Source organism: Cryptomeria japonica, chromosome 7 (genome assembly GCF_030272615.1).
Source record: "Cryptomeria japonica chromosome 7, Sugi_1.0, whole genome shotgun sequence".
Classification (NCBI taxonomy): domain Eukaryota; kingdom Viridiplantae; phylum Streptophyta; class Pinopsida; order Cupressales; family Cupressaceae; genus Cryptomeria; species Cryptomeria japonica.
Genome location: NC_081411.1, coordinates 212,873,949 through 212,890,198, shown reverse-complemented (window position 1 = coordinate 212,890,198; position 16,250 = coordinate 212,873,949). Strand labels below are relative to the sequence as shown.

The following is a 16,250-nucleotide window of genomic DNA, read 5'->3' as shown; positions in this document are numbered from 1 at the left end:
CTTGATTTCCTTGATAAAGTATGAAGTATCATCTCCATGATATCTTGAATGTTTCCGACTTTTCCCTTAGTGTTGAGACATGGACCAGCTAGGACTCGAACCTAGGAACTTCCATACCCTGCTGGAGTGCTCTACCACTGAGCTACTGGCCCCTCTTGGACCAGTCCATCGTCGGTCCGGGTGTGGCTTATTTCCAACACCAACACCCCCCCTTAAGCCACACCTCTCGTGTGCTTGGGGCTCTGTTGACGTGTATTTTGTACACAATCATACACAGAATAAAATACCTAAGGGCATCTTATCCTCTCTTGAGAAAATAGTCTCTAACTGCTGAAGATTCGCGTAAAGGATCAGTTAGGTAGACTCCAAGGTTCTTTTGGTAGGGTCTCTACGTGTGGACAAGCTCCAGTGGTATGATGTGATTTGCTGGAATCACAAGGGGACTTACATGTGATGATTGAACTTCCGATCTGCTTTGCTGGACACAGGCTCTGACTAACTTAGACTTGGAAAAAATGGAAAAAGGATAAGGGCGAAGAGAGGATCTAATCCTAATACTAAGAATGTAGGAGCAATGACTTGATTTTTGATGAAACTCTAACTAGATCTTGTTTTGACATCAATGGAACATCTACACAAGACTAGTGCGATCTTCTAAGGGACGCTTTATGATGTTCAAATTATCACCACAGGCATAGACACCATCCAAGTTGATGCATATCAATGAAGAGGCAACAAATTGAAATTGAGCTTAAGTTGAACTATTCCAGTTGACTACACAAGGCAAGTCTGCAATCAACAAACTGCTAGTAGTATGGATGTACGAATTCCACCATCAATCAATCACATTTCCTTCATTCATCTAATCATCTACCATCTAAGATTGAAGACTCAACAAGAAACCATGCAAATTGCAAGAAAACGACATATTTCACCATTACTTCAATGAAAATGGAGTTTGTTTACAATCAATGGCAACAATTTCTTGCCTTGTCCTCCTATTCTACTCTAATTGCTTCCAACTATTCTCTAACTATTCTAACTATTTACAATTCTCTCTAATTGCTAATTATTAGCCTTTACAAATGAAATGCCTGGGCTTATATAGTGCCCACAATACAATTTGATGGCTTAGATCAATTCAAGATCAATGGCCAAGATTTTACAATGAAAACCCTAATTAGGGTTTGTTACAACCATTACATAACATTTAATGTTTGACCAATGATAAAATTGTATTGCTTGGACACATGTCCCTTTTAGAAAAATCGACCAATGGATAGCCGGGGTAGGTACATCGGAGTTTGTGCCACCTTCCATGAGTTAAGTACATTGAATCTGGACATGCTGAGATGGACTTCACTGATTGGAGAAATGATGACTAGGACACCACCTCATTTGACACTTGGAACTTGGTAGATATTCAACTTGATGTTGTTGAGAAGCTTGCTTTAATTAATTCATCTAGAACTATTTTGCTTCTTCAACGAGCCCTTGTTCTAACTCCTTGCGTCCTTGATGTGCAGGAAGATGATGTACCTCGCCTTGGAACGCTGGATTGCCCTTGATGATGTTAGTCCAAAGAAGGTCGTCCATGTCCTGGCTTGATCGTCCTGGCGAAGACTGTCCTTGATCCGGCTTGATTTTTCTTGAAGAGATCTTCATTCGATGCCTACACAACATTTCAAAATTAGTAACATGATTTTGCAATACATAACATAAATTAGAGAGCAATTTTTTAGGAAACTTAATGATAAGTCCTTTATTAATCATTTCCTAAAAAAGACTGAGCTAAGGAAAAACAAAATTTCAAAATTCAAAACTAAGGCAATGACGACCAACGTTCAAAATCAAAACAATAAATCCATATCGCCATACCTCTTTGAGAGCTTAACTCTAAAATGCAAAATAAAGGAATCGCCTAGGCAAAATTGATATTAGATGTGTTCAACGTGATCTCCTCTTCAAAATAGCAATTTCGCCACCTTTAGTATATCCTTGACGTGATCTCCAATGCCTTGGACAAGTTCGCACTTCCTTGGATAGTACTAACGCCTTCCTTTGGATATAAATTCGCTCCTCCTCTTGAATGATACTTTCGCACTTCCTTTGTATACTCCAAATCGCATTTCTCCTTTGTCTTCCTCAAATCGCATGTAAGAGATGAAAATGATGATGTGAAAATGAAGATTCTCACCCTCCCTTTATAGCGCTCACCTCATACTTACCTTAAGGCCGACTTTGTGAAAATAAAGCAAATTAAACGATTTTTTAATAAATAACAAGGCCGACTTTTATAAACCAATAAAATACCAAGCGCTCCTTTTGATTTTCTATTAATTAATAAATAATTAATTAAATGCCTTTGTCATTTAAATTAACAAATTCGATTTTTTACAAGGCAAAATAATTTAATTAATATCAAGCGCAATATTTAAATGCCATTTAATTGAATTTTCAAAACTTATCGAATTTTAGCATTTAAATAAATTCAAAAATGTTTGTTTAGCGCCCAAAAATGAAAAAGTGGGAAGATACGTACCTCATCGCCCTGGTCCCTGACTGAGGGACAGGAGCGATCCATCAATTTGGTCATGATTCTTGCAATTTTTACGTCCAAGGTCCTTATTTCCACGTTGGAATTGCCATTTTCGCTAGGTCCTTTGAGCTTAATTGACTTGCATGTGTGAATGAGTGTCCTTTTGTGGTGATATCGCCCTGGTCCCTTGAAGAGGGACAGGAGCGATCCTTATGTCCTGGCTCAAATTGGCAAGTTTTTGATCTTCGTTTTTCGTTCATTGCCTTCCAAAGGACGTCCCTGACCTAGGCGATCTTTGCATTGTCTTGATTTTGTCGGAACATGAGTGTTTTAGTAAAAATCGCCTTGGTCCTTGTCCAAAGGACAGGAGCGATATGAGTCCCTTAACTTAATTGATGACACTTTTACGTTCAAAACTCTTGCATATCATCTTCAAAAGACATCTTATACCTTGTATGACCTTGCAAAACATTGACTCAACGTGATTTTTGCATGAATTAGCCAATATATTCAACATCGCTCTGGTCCCTTCCTGAGGGACAGGAGCGAACTTCATGATTTTGAGCTTGTCATTGCCTTTTTCAACTTGCCATTGTCTTCATTGGGTAAAACGTGGTCCCTTGATCCTTCGTGATCACTTGATGCTTGATAAACTTTCAAATTTTATGCCTTTATGCAAATTTCGCTCTGGTCCCTTCCTGAGGGACAGGAGCGAATTAGGATATTTGGTGCAAATCCTTCATCTTTGGCAATTTTTGATGCTTTGTGCTTGACGAAGATGCCTTAAGACGTCCTTGCCACCTTGTTCTTCGCCTTGGAGTGTCTTGAATTTGGAGGGACGGCAATATAATCATCATATCGCCCTGGTCCCTTGAAGAGGGACAGGAGCGATCTTGGCTTTGTATGCTTCACTTCACTTTGTCACCTTCAAAAACTACCTTCAACGGCTTCGTAACGTACCTTTTCACTTATCCATGCCTTGGGATCCACTCAAACTGGGCAAGAAAATCATCTTAGACAAAAATCGCTCTGGTCCCTTGTTGGCATTTGGTAATCTTCAATTTGTCTTAAACGCGTTCATTTCGCCTCTTTCCTTGGCTTTGAACATAAAATTTGCTTGATCTTTGCCCAGATCGTACCTTATGAAGAATTTCGCTCTGGTCCTTCAGTGAGGGACAGGAGCGAACTTCATGATTTCATTGTTTTTGATCAAGTCTGGATGCTCTATCATGCTCATTTCGTCCTTCACCATGCCTTTGATGTCTCAATTCGTCCAAACACGGTCAGGAATAGCTCAACTAAGCATTTTCGCTCTGGACCCTTGGTGAGGGACACGAGCGATTCGCCTTGGTTCCTTGGAGAGGGACAGGAGCGCTTTTCGCTGTGGACCCTTGGAGAAGGACACGAGCGAAATTTGACTTTTCGCACTCTCTATCAGGATAATTTTTATGGAATATAACATTTAAGTATAATGTCACTTATACTTTAAGTTATATTCCATATATACTTTCAGGATGTTTGAGAGTGGTTTTAGACCTCCAGGAGTTATATTGCAAAATCTAGTTTTTGGAGGTTTTTTTCAGTTTCCAGACTTAGTCAAATCTCAGGATCAGGACATTCCAGACTTAGCCAAATTTCAGGATCAGGACCTTACTCAAGCCGGACTTGTTATCCTGTTGATCTCCCCGACAGCGCTTCAAGTTATATTCATTTGATAAAATGCACCTCTCTGGACCTTTTCACATCGTCAAGACGTTAAAATCCTGCAAGGACAAAGCAAAATTGGATTTGTAGCTCCGGTCCTTCACTGAGGGACAGGAGCGATTTTTCCCCTGGAGGCATTTCTGTGCTCATGAAAATCTTCAATTTATATTCAATGGAAAGATCTCGCCTTTCTCCATCACTTCCAATTCGTAATTCATCTTGACCCTGCAGGAATAGTAAAATATTTGAAAACGAGCTCCCGTCCTTCACTGAGGGACAGGAGCGATTTTGCTCCTACAGGCCAAAATATCATGATTTTACACATTTTATCACTTCACAAGGCGAAAACAAATCATTTGAAATGCCTAGGACCAAAATTCAAAAAAGTCAAAATTTGGTCAAAAATATTCAATTGGACAAAAATTCACATTTCATCTTCAACACTTAGACAAATTTAAGCTTTGCATCAACATTCCAATTGAAAATAGACCATTCTGGCGAATTCATTGCATTCAAAATTTGCATTCTAGAAAAGGAAATTCAAAAAACTCCCAAAACCGACTGGATTCAAAACAAAACCCTAAAAAGCAAAGCGAAAACGAGCAAAAAACATGGGTCCCCATTTGCAATGGGGCGATGTGTGAAAACGTCACAACAGGCTCCTAGCCTGGACCTGGCTCTGATACCATGTTGAGACATGGACCAGCTAGGACTTGAACCTAGGACCTTCCATACGCTGCTGGAGTGCTCTACCACTGAGCTACTGGCCCCTCTTGGACCAGTCCATCATCGGTCTAGGTGTGGCTTATTTCCAACACCAACACTTAGGATCTTGGATTTCCAAAGGAAATGCAAGATAGTTGTAATTGTATCCCTCCTTATGTTGATTCTTACACTTGATGTTGAGATGTTCTTCATCATGCCTCCTCCGTGAATGACTTGAATATGTATTGGTGAGTCCTTCATGATGCTGATTTACCTCATTGTGTATCCTTGTAAAGTCCTCTCTCCAAGTTGCATCTTTGAATCTGTGATGATCGTGATGCAGAAGAATATTGTCCTAATCCATTTCTCATGTTCTTGAGGTGTTCTTGGATGTGTGAAGATATCCTTTTTGCCTTGAAAGTCCTTTGCATTTGCATCTTCATTCCTTTGAATGTGTAGATCTTCCCTCTTGATATCGAAAAATCCCTGTCATAGCCAAATTCTTCATTCCCCCTTGAACGTTCATCTTTCCTAGCCTTCTATCCTTGCATCAAAACCTGAAAGGAGACACAATGAATCAAGAATCATGATAATAAAGCAATCCTTCACACCCCTAATGCATCACTAATCACGTTTCAAAAAATCAATTCAAATCTGGAAATGACAATCTGCTGATGAAATTTGTTTACAATCAGATTTGATCTGAATTTTTTGCTCCTCAAAACCGCTCAGGTCTGATGGATATTTGCTCGGGTCTGAATTGAATTGATGCCATTAAAATGATATCAGTCTCCACCCTGTCGCTGAAAGTCAACTTGCTTTAGCTCTTACTGGAGAGATGAAAAAGGTCTGCATAATTCGCACATAGGGCTGCTGGTATTCACTTTAAATCAGGTCTAATAATGATGCAGATGTCTGCTAATTCATACCTGATCAGGCCTTAAAAACTCACCTCAATGTTTTATCAGAATTTCACTTTATTGTGGAAAGAAACTGTTGCAAGACTGAGATTCACATGAGCTCCAAAATCTGATGCAAATTTGCCTTAACACCTCCTCCTGATTCGCTGTGAAGGTGAATTGAAATTGTTACATTGAAATGGACTTTGATTCTACTCATATAGGGCTCTCACACTTGAGTTAACCCTCCAATGATCTAGCTGACTTAGCAAGTGTTAACCCTCCAATGATCTAGCTGACTTAGCAAGTGTTGGTTTGCGCTTTAAAATTAAATTATCCTTATACCAAGTTGGCTGTGCTGAAACCCCTCAATTTGGTTTTAAAACTTTTAAAATTTCTTTAATTTCACTCAGGTCGGCTGGGGTTTGGGTTAAGGTTGAATGGTATATGTGCAAGGTGGTGCGTTCTCAATCTACTACCACACCTCAAACTGCCTTGAATCATTAATCTGCTCTGCTTATGCGAGTCAGACCTATACTTTAAGTCCGCCCCGTTTAGTTATTCTCCTAGTTTTACACGTACACATTTTGTTTCAACTGTGCCTTTTAGGTCCTCACACTTTGATTTTAGGTCCTCACAACATAAGCTGACCTAGGAGGATGATTTAGCTTAAACTTCTCTCAAATTGGGCTGGCCCAATCATTCACACTCTCCCTAGGTGGGATTTAGGGGTAATTAAAGACAAAGGAGAGCACTAGATCTTGCCTGAACTTGATTTGTGACTGCAGTTCCTAGTCTTAGCTGGACTTTTGAGCGTTGATCCTCATGGGAGCTGGAACTTTAGGCGCTATTTCTCTTTTGAGCTAGATTCTTGTGTGCTTGGACCAAGTGGAGCTGGATTTTAGAGCACTTGAACCAAGTGGAGATGGATTTTTGGGCGCTAAAACATGTTTGAGTTCATCCAGTTGTGAGAGCAATTGGAGCTTGTCCGAGGCCATCCACATGAAGAAGAGAAGCAAGTTAGCTCAAAAACACCTCAATGACCTTGTCTTTGTGCAATATAATCTTCGGTTGTGCATAAGGAAGGTAGAGGTAGCACCGGCTGGTCCAATTGATTTGGATGATATTGATCCTTATAGTGATTGGACATCGTAGGAGCAGCCTCCATTGTTTACTGAGGATGGCATCTATGATTTGGAGAGGTAGGCTATGGAGGTGGAGAGGGGTAGATTTGGATTCACACTGGATGACATTGAGGATGAGGATGATAAGTCATTGTCAGTGCCAGGAGCAGCTAGAGGCAAAGCTACAACCAGGATGGAGGTCGAGCCACAGCCTGAGCTAGTCATACCAAGCGAGGAGGCACCGCCACAACAGACTTTTAGGACTAGACCCTCTAGTTCTACCTCTCCCCTAATTTTTACTAGAGCTGGGAAGAGGAAGATGTAATTGTATTGATGTATTTACTTTTAGTTTTACAAAAACTATTGACTATTTTGCTTTAAGCCATCAGCATTCCTCATGAGGATACGATTTTGTACCCACTTTACATTTAAATCAATTAAAAAGATCTAGACTCGGCTTGTTTCTTTTGTGTACTCATTTATTGACTCATTGGATGCATCTCCTCATTGAATTTTGCAAAAAAAAATGCATTTCTAATTAAATTTAAGCAATTTTTAAAGTTCCCAAGTTTTTACCGAGTTTTTGCCAAGTTTTCACCGAGTTTTTGCCGAGTTTCTTTTTCGGCCTTAGCAAGTTTTTGGTTTTGACGAGTAGTTCAACTATGTCTATAGGCACTCCTTATTAAAGGAAACTCAGATTTTTGACAGAAATAGCAGGGATTAGATCTCTCTCTTCATTGTTCTAAGCAGCAATAAAAGCTTTATCATAACAGCTGTAATCCTTATCATTTGATTAAGGTTCCAACAATCAATGCACCAGTCTTAAATAACTTATGGCAACTCAAAACAGTAATTATCATAAAAAAGCCTGATTTCATAGTTTGTAGCATCACTTTAGCAAGGGTGCTTAGGGTTTTGAAATGTTCATCATTGTTCCAGCCGGTCATCTTTTCAGCAAGTTTGTGAACAGCAATCAGAGAGTATTTATTAATCTATATCAGAAAGGTTTTTGTCATGATTAGAGTCACATATCATTTATTAATGAAAAACAATGATATCCGTATACATAGCTTCACATATTAGCATGTTCTGGCTAAGGTTTGAGGCAGAGTGGTCAACAGAACAAAGGATTTATCAGATTCAAAGCATTGATTTTCAGAATATCAAACTTCAAACATCATCAAAAGATCCACCATGATCACAACAAAGAGAAAACTTCATCAAAAATCATCTCCAAAGCCACCTGTCAGTAGTCTTATTTTAGCTGTCACTATTTTCAAGAAAATGACATTCCAGAAAATGCTACTTTTATCATCTATTTATTGAGTGGCTATTTCCAGATGACCTTCTAGAAGATCTATTGTTAGATGTATTTATCCATGACCCTCGTCAAAGATTGCCTAAGTTACAATTAGTATTAGTGGAATTAATTTTTGTAATAATGCTTAAGTTGCATGCAACCAATATATTCTTAGGGTAGAAGTTGTAGTTAGCCTTTTTATTATTTTTCATGCAACAGTTTTGTAAGCATTAAACTAAGTGATTTTGGCACTTTGTTTTGGGATCTAGTATTATTAATTCAGTGTTATTTAGCAATGTTTATCTTCCTTCTAAATTGCTATTATGATGTTCTGTATTATTTGTTATGTGTGTTGAGGTAGATTAAATTGTTATTTGCAAATTTGCAAGCTTTGTATGGCAGGTTTGCTCTTATAATTGGAGATTGTGGCTTTGTACTGATCTTTAAAATCAATCTACCAAAGCTTTTGTGTCCTTGAGTTTAAGCTAATCCAATCCTTGTGTGTACTTGCACTGTTAAATATCTATCTTTAGTTGAATGACATAAATGTGATAGTTGTAGGGTTTACTTTCTGTCAAAAGCATAAAAACCTTTCCACCTTGAGTTAAAGTGCACATCAACTTGTGCCCTAGGTGAATCCAAAAGAACACGCCTTTGGTTTGTTTAGCATGAGCATGAACAACTCAGGAAAACATTGTACAGATTGTAAATAGCATTACATATTATTGGAATTAGGTTAGTGTTGGTTTACAAGAAATTTCCCCTCCTAATTGAAAGAACAATTCTAGTGTAAATCTGTTTTATTTTGTGTCACACTAAAAGGTGCAAATTAAATTATTAAAATGCTTATATTATGTAAGACATTAAAGGTGCATAAGTGAATATGAATATAAACAACGCATTGCAAATATCAAAAGAGCTCTATGTAAGATAAATACCTTAAGGTTAATCACAGCCACTCGATTTGCAGGTGTAGAATTTTGATTCTCCATACTCCATGTCATTGCCTTGAGACGAGGTAGAGACACCTATATGACATTTATAAATATAAGTGCTCTTCCACAAGTAATTTAAAAAAAAGGAACCAGCAAATCACAATTTCATAGAATTTAGTATATACTATGAATGAAAATCAAAATTTGAAGAGATTTTATGTTAAGATCATACATTGAATTTTTATACATTGCACATGTAAAAAGAAAACCACTTTAGAGACTGAAATTCTACAACTAGAATGTATTATTTATTTCTCTAGTAAAATCATTTTTGAAAAAGTTATTTCCCTTAAGTTCCATAAAAATTTACAACAATTTACTTATCCATGAAAAATCATAATCTCTTTAATTTGTTAAGGGACTTTGAGTTAAATCAGCATTGTGAAAACTCAAAAGTAACAATAATCATAAGAGGAAAAGCTACAATGCCTTATTGAGAATTAATAATCCTACCAAGAATTATCCCGTTGATACAATCATACACCTCAAGAATGTCTTTCCTCAATTCCAGCAAATAGATAATTAATATGGCTAATCAATATCAATAATTAAATGAGAAGTAAAACATATAAAATTCTTTGTGAGGACTGAATTTTAGGAATGGCTGTCTCTATTATTCACTTTCCAATTGTGAACACAAACAAAATAGTAAACTTTCCACTTAGACTTGGTGCTTCATCGGCAAACTGAAACTTCTAAGCTATAACTTGTTGTACTTAGCCCCTCGCATCAATGAGCCTTTCCTTCTTGATCAAAAGGTCTAGGTACACTTAGCCCATCGCATCAATAAGCCTTTCCTTCTTGATCAAAAGGTCTAGGTACTAGTTGTTCATTCTTGTGTTCTCGTCATAACTGATTCACCACATTGCATTCAAGCTCTTACAATTCACATTTTGTTCCGACTCAATGTTGAGGACAATTGTTATCATGATGGTCATTGGGTAACTATCTATATATTTTCTAGGAAATCCCTTGCAAATTGTCTAGAAAATCATAGATAGAGTGTATACAATTGCATCCTTCTCAATGTGTTGTCCCCCTTGGTTTTAGTTTATAGAAACTCACCAAGAAGCATTTTCAGATCTTGCATTGGTACTTCAACACCAATAAATGTTAATGCCTTTGGCTCTTCCAATGCATGATAAGGTGTAGACACTTGATGGTATTTCTTCCAACCTTGGTTGCTAGCTTTGGTCTTTACCACCTTCCCACCCATGGAGGGGTCCTCTCCTAACACAACTATTTGCACTTGTACTTGTTTCACCTATTGGGTTAGGTTTACCCCTTGACTCTAGGGCTCTTTTTCCTCTACTGGTTCTCTATTGTAACAGTCATAATTAGCAGTCCAAATGACAAACTCTTGGTCATTAGGACACAAAAAAAAAGGTTTCTTTAATTTTTTTATCAACCATCTTTTAGTAAAGAGTCCCAATATCAGCCACTTGCAACCTCCTTCAAGGTATGTGCTTTTCCAACCAACAATTGTTCTTGAAGTTGTGGGGATAATTGAGAATAATATCTTTAATATTTATTATTAATGGTCAATTCTGTAATCTATTGTAAATATTAGTTAGTTTCTATTTTACGATTGTTTCATATTAGAAACATTCGTTTTGTATCTCTTTAAATGATCTTTCGATCATTCATTTAATTCATTCAATTATTTACCAATTACTTGCGTAATATGGTATCAGAGCGGGAAAGAAAATAAATTTGTTTTACAAAAATTTCGAATGAAATTTTTTTAAGGATTTTTTTTTTGAAAAACAAATTTCCTTGGGCGGATTTTTTTAGATCGAGGGTTTTTCAAAATTGCGTCACAAACCTTTAAAGTTTTTTTCTGGTTCGTGGGTTCCTCTTCTATTAGCCACAATGCCATTCTCTTTTCGTGGCTTCATTTTTGCAGATCGTAGCCCTCATCACACGATTTTTTGACCTGTCTACTCGCGTTTTCGTGTTTTCCCGCTCGTGAAAATTTTCTTCGCGCGACCCGCATGATTTTTTGCATTCTCTTCTGTGCGAGCATATTTTCTGTGGCGTTTTTTAAACCTGTTTCCTATGCCTCAGATTTATTTCAGTATCCGGTGAATTTCTGGGCACCATTTTCCACGCGAAGGGTGTTTAAATCCACAACAGGATTCTCTCTGCTTCCTGCACGTGATTTTCCTATGTATGCCGCCATGGGTTTCTGGATTTTTGTTGCAGATTTATTATTTTCTGCGATTTTCTGCAAAAATCGCCTCTGCATTCTGATACGACCTAGTGTTTTCATTCTGTTGGCTAGGGTTTTGCAGAAAACCCTCAAATTTTTGCCGGAATTAATTTTTCCCTACAGATTCCTTGTGATATTTCCCCTTTTTTTTTAGGGCTCTATCGAAATTTTTTGGGTGTCAAAAATTTTACCTCAGGATTCGTGCCAACTGTGCTTTGTACTTTTTTAAGTCTATACTTGAATTTGCCTCTATTTCTGCATTGGGATTCGTGCCTCGAATTATGTAATCAGTTTTTTGCCTTTTCAAAATTTCTCGTTTTTCGTGCCTCTGAAAGCACGAAAAATGGTGTCATTGACCAACATCATGTTGGAGGGCAGTCAACGATTCAACGGCAAAAATTATAACACATGGAAGCAACAGATGATAACCATCTTTGAATTTCACCACCTTAATGATATCATTTTGGGTAAAGAAACTTGTCCAACCACAGCTAGACAAGATCAGGATAAGTTTGATGAGCACAATCGAGAAGCGATCATTCTTCTCAAACTTTTTGTTACTGATGATCAGTTGCCACAAGTGCCATCCGACAAGACAGTTGCAAAGATCTGGACTATTCTGAAGGATCTCCATGAGACATCAGATAAGAGACGCGTGTTCTTCCTGAAGAACCAGCTATTTCCTATCATGATGGATGAGCAAATATCCTTACAGGAGAATTTGACAAAGATTAAGGACATTCAGGATCAGTTGGGCGCAATCGGACGGACAATAGAGGAAGAGGATATGGTAGTAATTACCCTAAAGAGTCTACCTAAATCCTATGAGCACTGCATAGAAACTCTCAACATTACTTCAACGAATGTTAATCTGAAGTTTCCAAACTTACGCACCAAACTTCTACAGCAAGACCGTTGGAAACAACAGTTTGGTATCAGTGCCACTTCACCCTCTATCAAGCAAGCTTTTGCAGCCAAATCCTATCACAAGGATAAAGGCAAATCTCAATCATTTCAGCAAAAAGGCCCTAGTCAGCCTCAGGATAGCTCCAAGAAGAAGAAAGTTCACTGTAACTACTACCACAAATTTGGTCACCCGATCAAGGACTATCGGAATTGGATTGCTTCTGAACGGTAGAAGCAAGGAGGGTCTCAACCTAAGGCCAATGTTGCAGAGCACTCAGAGCAGAAAGAATCTACATTCTACGCTTTCACGGCGAAGCGTCTTGCAAATCATGTGAGATCTTCTGCTTGGTATATAAACTACGGTGCCTCTCGACACTTCACTCATCGTCGCGATTGGTTCACAAACTTCTCACCTTTCACTGATTCAGTCATTTTTGGAGGAGGTGAAGAGTATATTGTTGTCAACAAGGACAACATTCAGATATAGTCTAGTCAGAGGAATCTCGTATTCCTCAATGTATACTACGTTCCTAGCATGGAACTATACCTACTCTTAGTGAACCAGATTATTCGGCATTCTCCTCAACTTGATGTGGTATTCAGTTCACACAAGTGTTCGATTGTTGATCGTGCAACTCGCACTACTGTGGCTATTGGCATCGAGGATCATGGTCTTTACAGACTTGTGGATACGGGTGATTCTCCTGAACATGCCTTCGCAGCTAAATCATCTTCAATTAGAAGAATTTGGCATCAACGGTATGGTCACCTAAACATTCACTATCTTGCTCAACTTGTTCGGGAGGATCTTGTTCTTGGCTTACCCGAGATTCAGACTCAGAATCACCGCGTTCGTGGAGCTTGTTAGGTTGGGAAGCAACACAGGACACCATTCAAGGATGGTGACTCATGGCAAGCCTCAAAGGTACTGTAGTTGGTTCACATTGATGTATGTGGTCCAATGAATACACCTTGTGTTACTGGTTCCAAGTATTTCTTTCTTTTTGTTGATGATTTCAGTCGTAGAATGTGTGTACTTTCTTAGACAAAAATCAGATGTGTTTACTGTATTTCAGAAGTTTAAGGCCTTAGTAGAAAGAGTCAGGCTATCCTATAGTCACTCTTAGGTCAGATAATGGGGGGGAGTTTTGTTCTTCTGCTTTCTCCACCTTCTGTTATGCACACGGCATCAAACGTCAGTTAACCACACCTTACACTCCTCAACAAAACGGCGTTGTAGAACGTTTCAACCGCACTATCATTGAAATGGCTAAGGCAATGTTGGAACACAAGTGTGTTCCTAAGAAATTTTGGGTAGAAGCAATATTCACTATAGTCTATCTCCTAAATCGATCTCCCACTCAAGCTATTAAGGGGAAGACTCCTAAGAAAGCTTGGACTAGTTGCAAACCTAGGATCAATCATCTAAACGTCTTTGGCTCTTTAGCATATGTATGGATTCTAGATGCCAAGTGCTCCAAGTTGGAATCCAAGAGTCGAAAATTTATATTTACAGGGTATAATGACAACCACAAGACTTACTGGTTGATTGATGTAGACACTGATCATCTTATCTTCAGTCGTGATGTTGTCTTTGATGAAGAACGAGGACCATTTCAGCTTTCCCCATTTGAGAAGAATTTTGGATCAGCCTTTGAAGGCTTTTGATTTGGGTGTCCCTCTTCCATTTGGTTCACCAGATGAGAGGGATGATGCAGATTCTGAACTTGATGATGCACTACCAGGATTTCCTCTGGATGATGTTGATCATCCTCCTGTTGACCCTATTCCAGTTATTCCTCCTACACTTGATGTTGGTTCTTCTACTCTCTGTCCTAAATGGTGAGCTAAGACCATTAGTGAGCTTCATCCTGGTGAGCTCATGAAGGGTAGATCTTCCAGAAACAAGAGCAAGCAGCAAAATACAGTTAACTATGCTCTCATGGCCAACATTCATGGCATTTTTTGAGCCTCAAACATATTCTGAAGCTAAACGGATCCTTGAGTGGAAAACGGCTATGGAAGCTAAACAACAGAGTCTTCTGAAGAACAACACTTGGGTCCTTTTTGATCTTCCTCCAAGGAAGAAGCCCATTAGCTGCAAATGGGTGCATAAAGTACAAAGCTGACAGAACCCTAGACAAGTAAAGCTCATCTCATTGCTCAAGGTTTCTCACAGAAATAAGGCATTGACTATTACGAGACTTTTGCTCCTATAGCCAAAATGAGTACAATACGACTTGTCCTCGCCTAAGTAGCTTAGTTTGGTTGGAAAGTCCATCAAATGGATATTAAGGGTGCATTCCTCAATGGTGAGTTGCAAGAAGAGCTCTACATGACGCAGCCTTAAAGGTTTAAGGTTGCTGGAAAAGAACATCAGGTGTGCATGTTGAAAGTAGATTGCTTCAATCAGTTGAATCAAATATTTAATTGGCCTTAGATATTTGCCTTGTAAATCTATCCTTCTTATTCTGATCATACATAGATAATCTATGTTACAAATTATTGATTGGTTAATCTTATAGTTAATGTTATAATCAGAATATTAATTATTTACTTTACCGTTTTATTGATTGCTTGTATTTATCGGTTCTTTTGCTTGACCGACACTATGCATTGGGTGAGTGTCTTGGACCGACGTCTTGATTGTTAGGCATCGGTTACATAGCCGACGTGATTCCACATAGGAGTCACGACTCCTTGTGGAATCATGTCGATCCCACAAGGAGTCGTGACTCCTTTGTGGGTCACCATCGACATCATATAATATGCTGTTAAGAAGCGAAGAACAGCAAGTAAGATATTCCTGGCAGTCGGTTAGAATCACAGTCAATACACACAGGAAGATAATAAATCAAGCAGACCGACCATTAAAGAGACAGCAGACAGATCGATAACTCATTCAATCAATTCGCATATATGCAATGAGCGAAGAAACACACAACAAGTTCAATCAACTATCTCAGATCGATAACCATACTTTGCAGACGGGATTCATTTGTGGCAAGTTTGAATTCATTCAGTAGATCGTATTTATTTTGTGATAGAGAAAAGTTATATTCAGACTGATTGAATATCATATATCATCCATTGATATCATATTGTGATCAAAGCTCAAATAAAATTTAAAATTACCTATATAAATAAATTTGATCAGCGTTAACATGGTATCAGAGCCAGCATAGGAAAAAGATCAGATCAGATTTATATAGGCAAGTCTATCCTCTATACATCCTTAAATTCTACAACTCCCTTCTATACATCAAAATGGTGAACAGTGTTAGATTTGAGGATCGACTTGAAGGAGCTTCCAACTTTGTATCTTGGAAGTTTAGGATCATGCTTGCCCTAAGAGAAAACGAATTAGATGAATTCCTAAAGAAAGCTATACCGGAATCAAAAGAAGAAAATAAAAAGCTTCAATGGATGAGAAAGAACAATAAAGCCATGAAGATGTTAGTTGACTCAGTGAAAGATCATATCGTGCCAATTATCTCCAAGATGGAGACTGCCTATGACATGTTCAAATCATTAGAGAACATGTATGAGATAAAAAACACAAGCCGATCTCTTGCCCTAAAGCAACAACTCCATCATGTAAAACTGATCAAGGGCGAATCTATCACCTCATACTTCATGAGGATAACAGAACTGAGAGACCAGCTCTCCACCATTGGTCACACAATTGAAAGTAAAGAGTTAACCATGTTAGCCCTCAATGGTCTCCCTTCTTCTTGGGAATCATTCATTCAAGGGATAAGTGCACGATCTAAACTTCCTAAGTTTGATCATCTAAAAACTGATTGCATTCAAGAAGAGTCTAGATTGGTGATAAGAGGCATTGGCCAAAGCTCCATAAATGAAGA

The 16,250-nt window shown here is 38.2% G+C and overlaps 1 protein-coding gene across 3 annotated transcripts in view; it reads right to left on the bottom strand.

The window, feature by feature from the left end:
• Window positions 1–16,250, bottom strand: part of LOC131036464 (uncharacterized) — a 130,204-nt gene that overhangs the window by 86,002 nt on the left and 27,952 nt on the right. For all 3 annotated transcript variants that reach the window (XM_057968357.2, XM_057968359.2, XM_057968358.2), the window contains exon 4: window positions 9,210–9,299. In XM_057968357.2, the coding sequence (XP_057824340.1) occupies window positions 9,210–9,299 (90 nt within the window). The remainder of the gene's footprint in view (window positions 1–9,209; window positions 9,300–16,250) is intronic.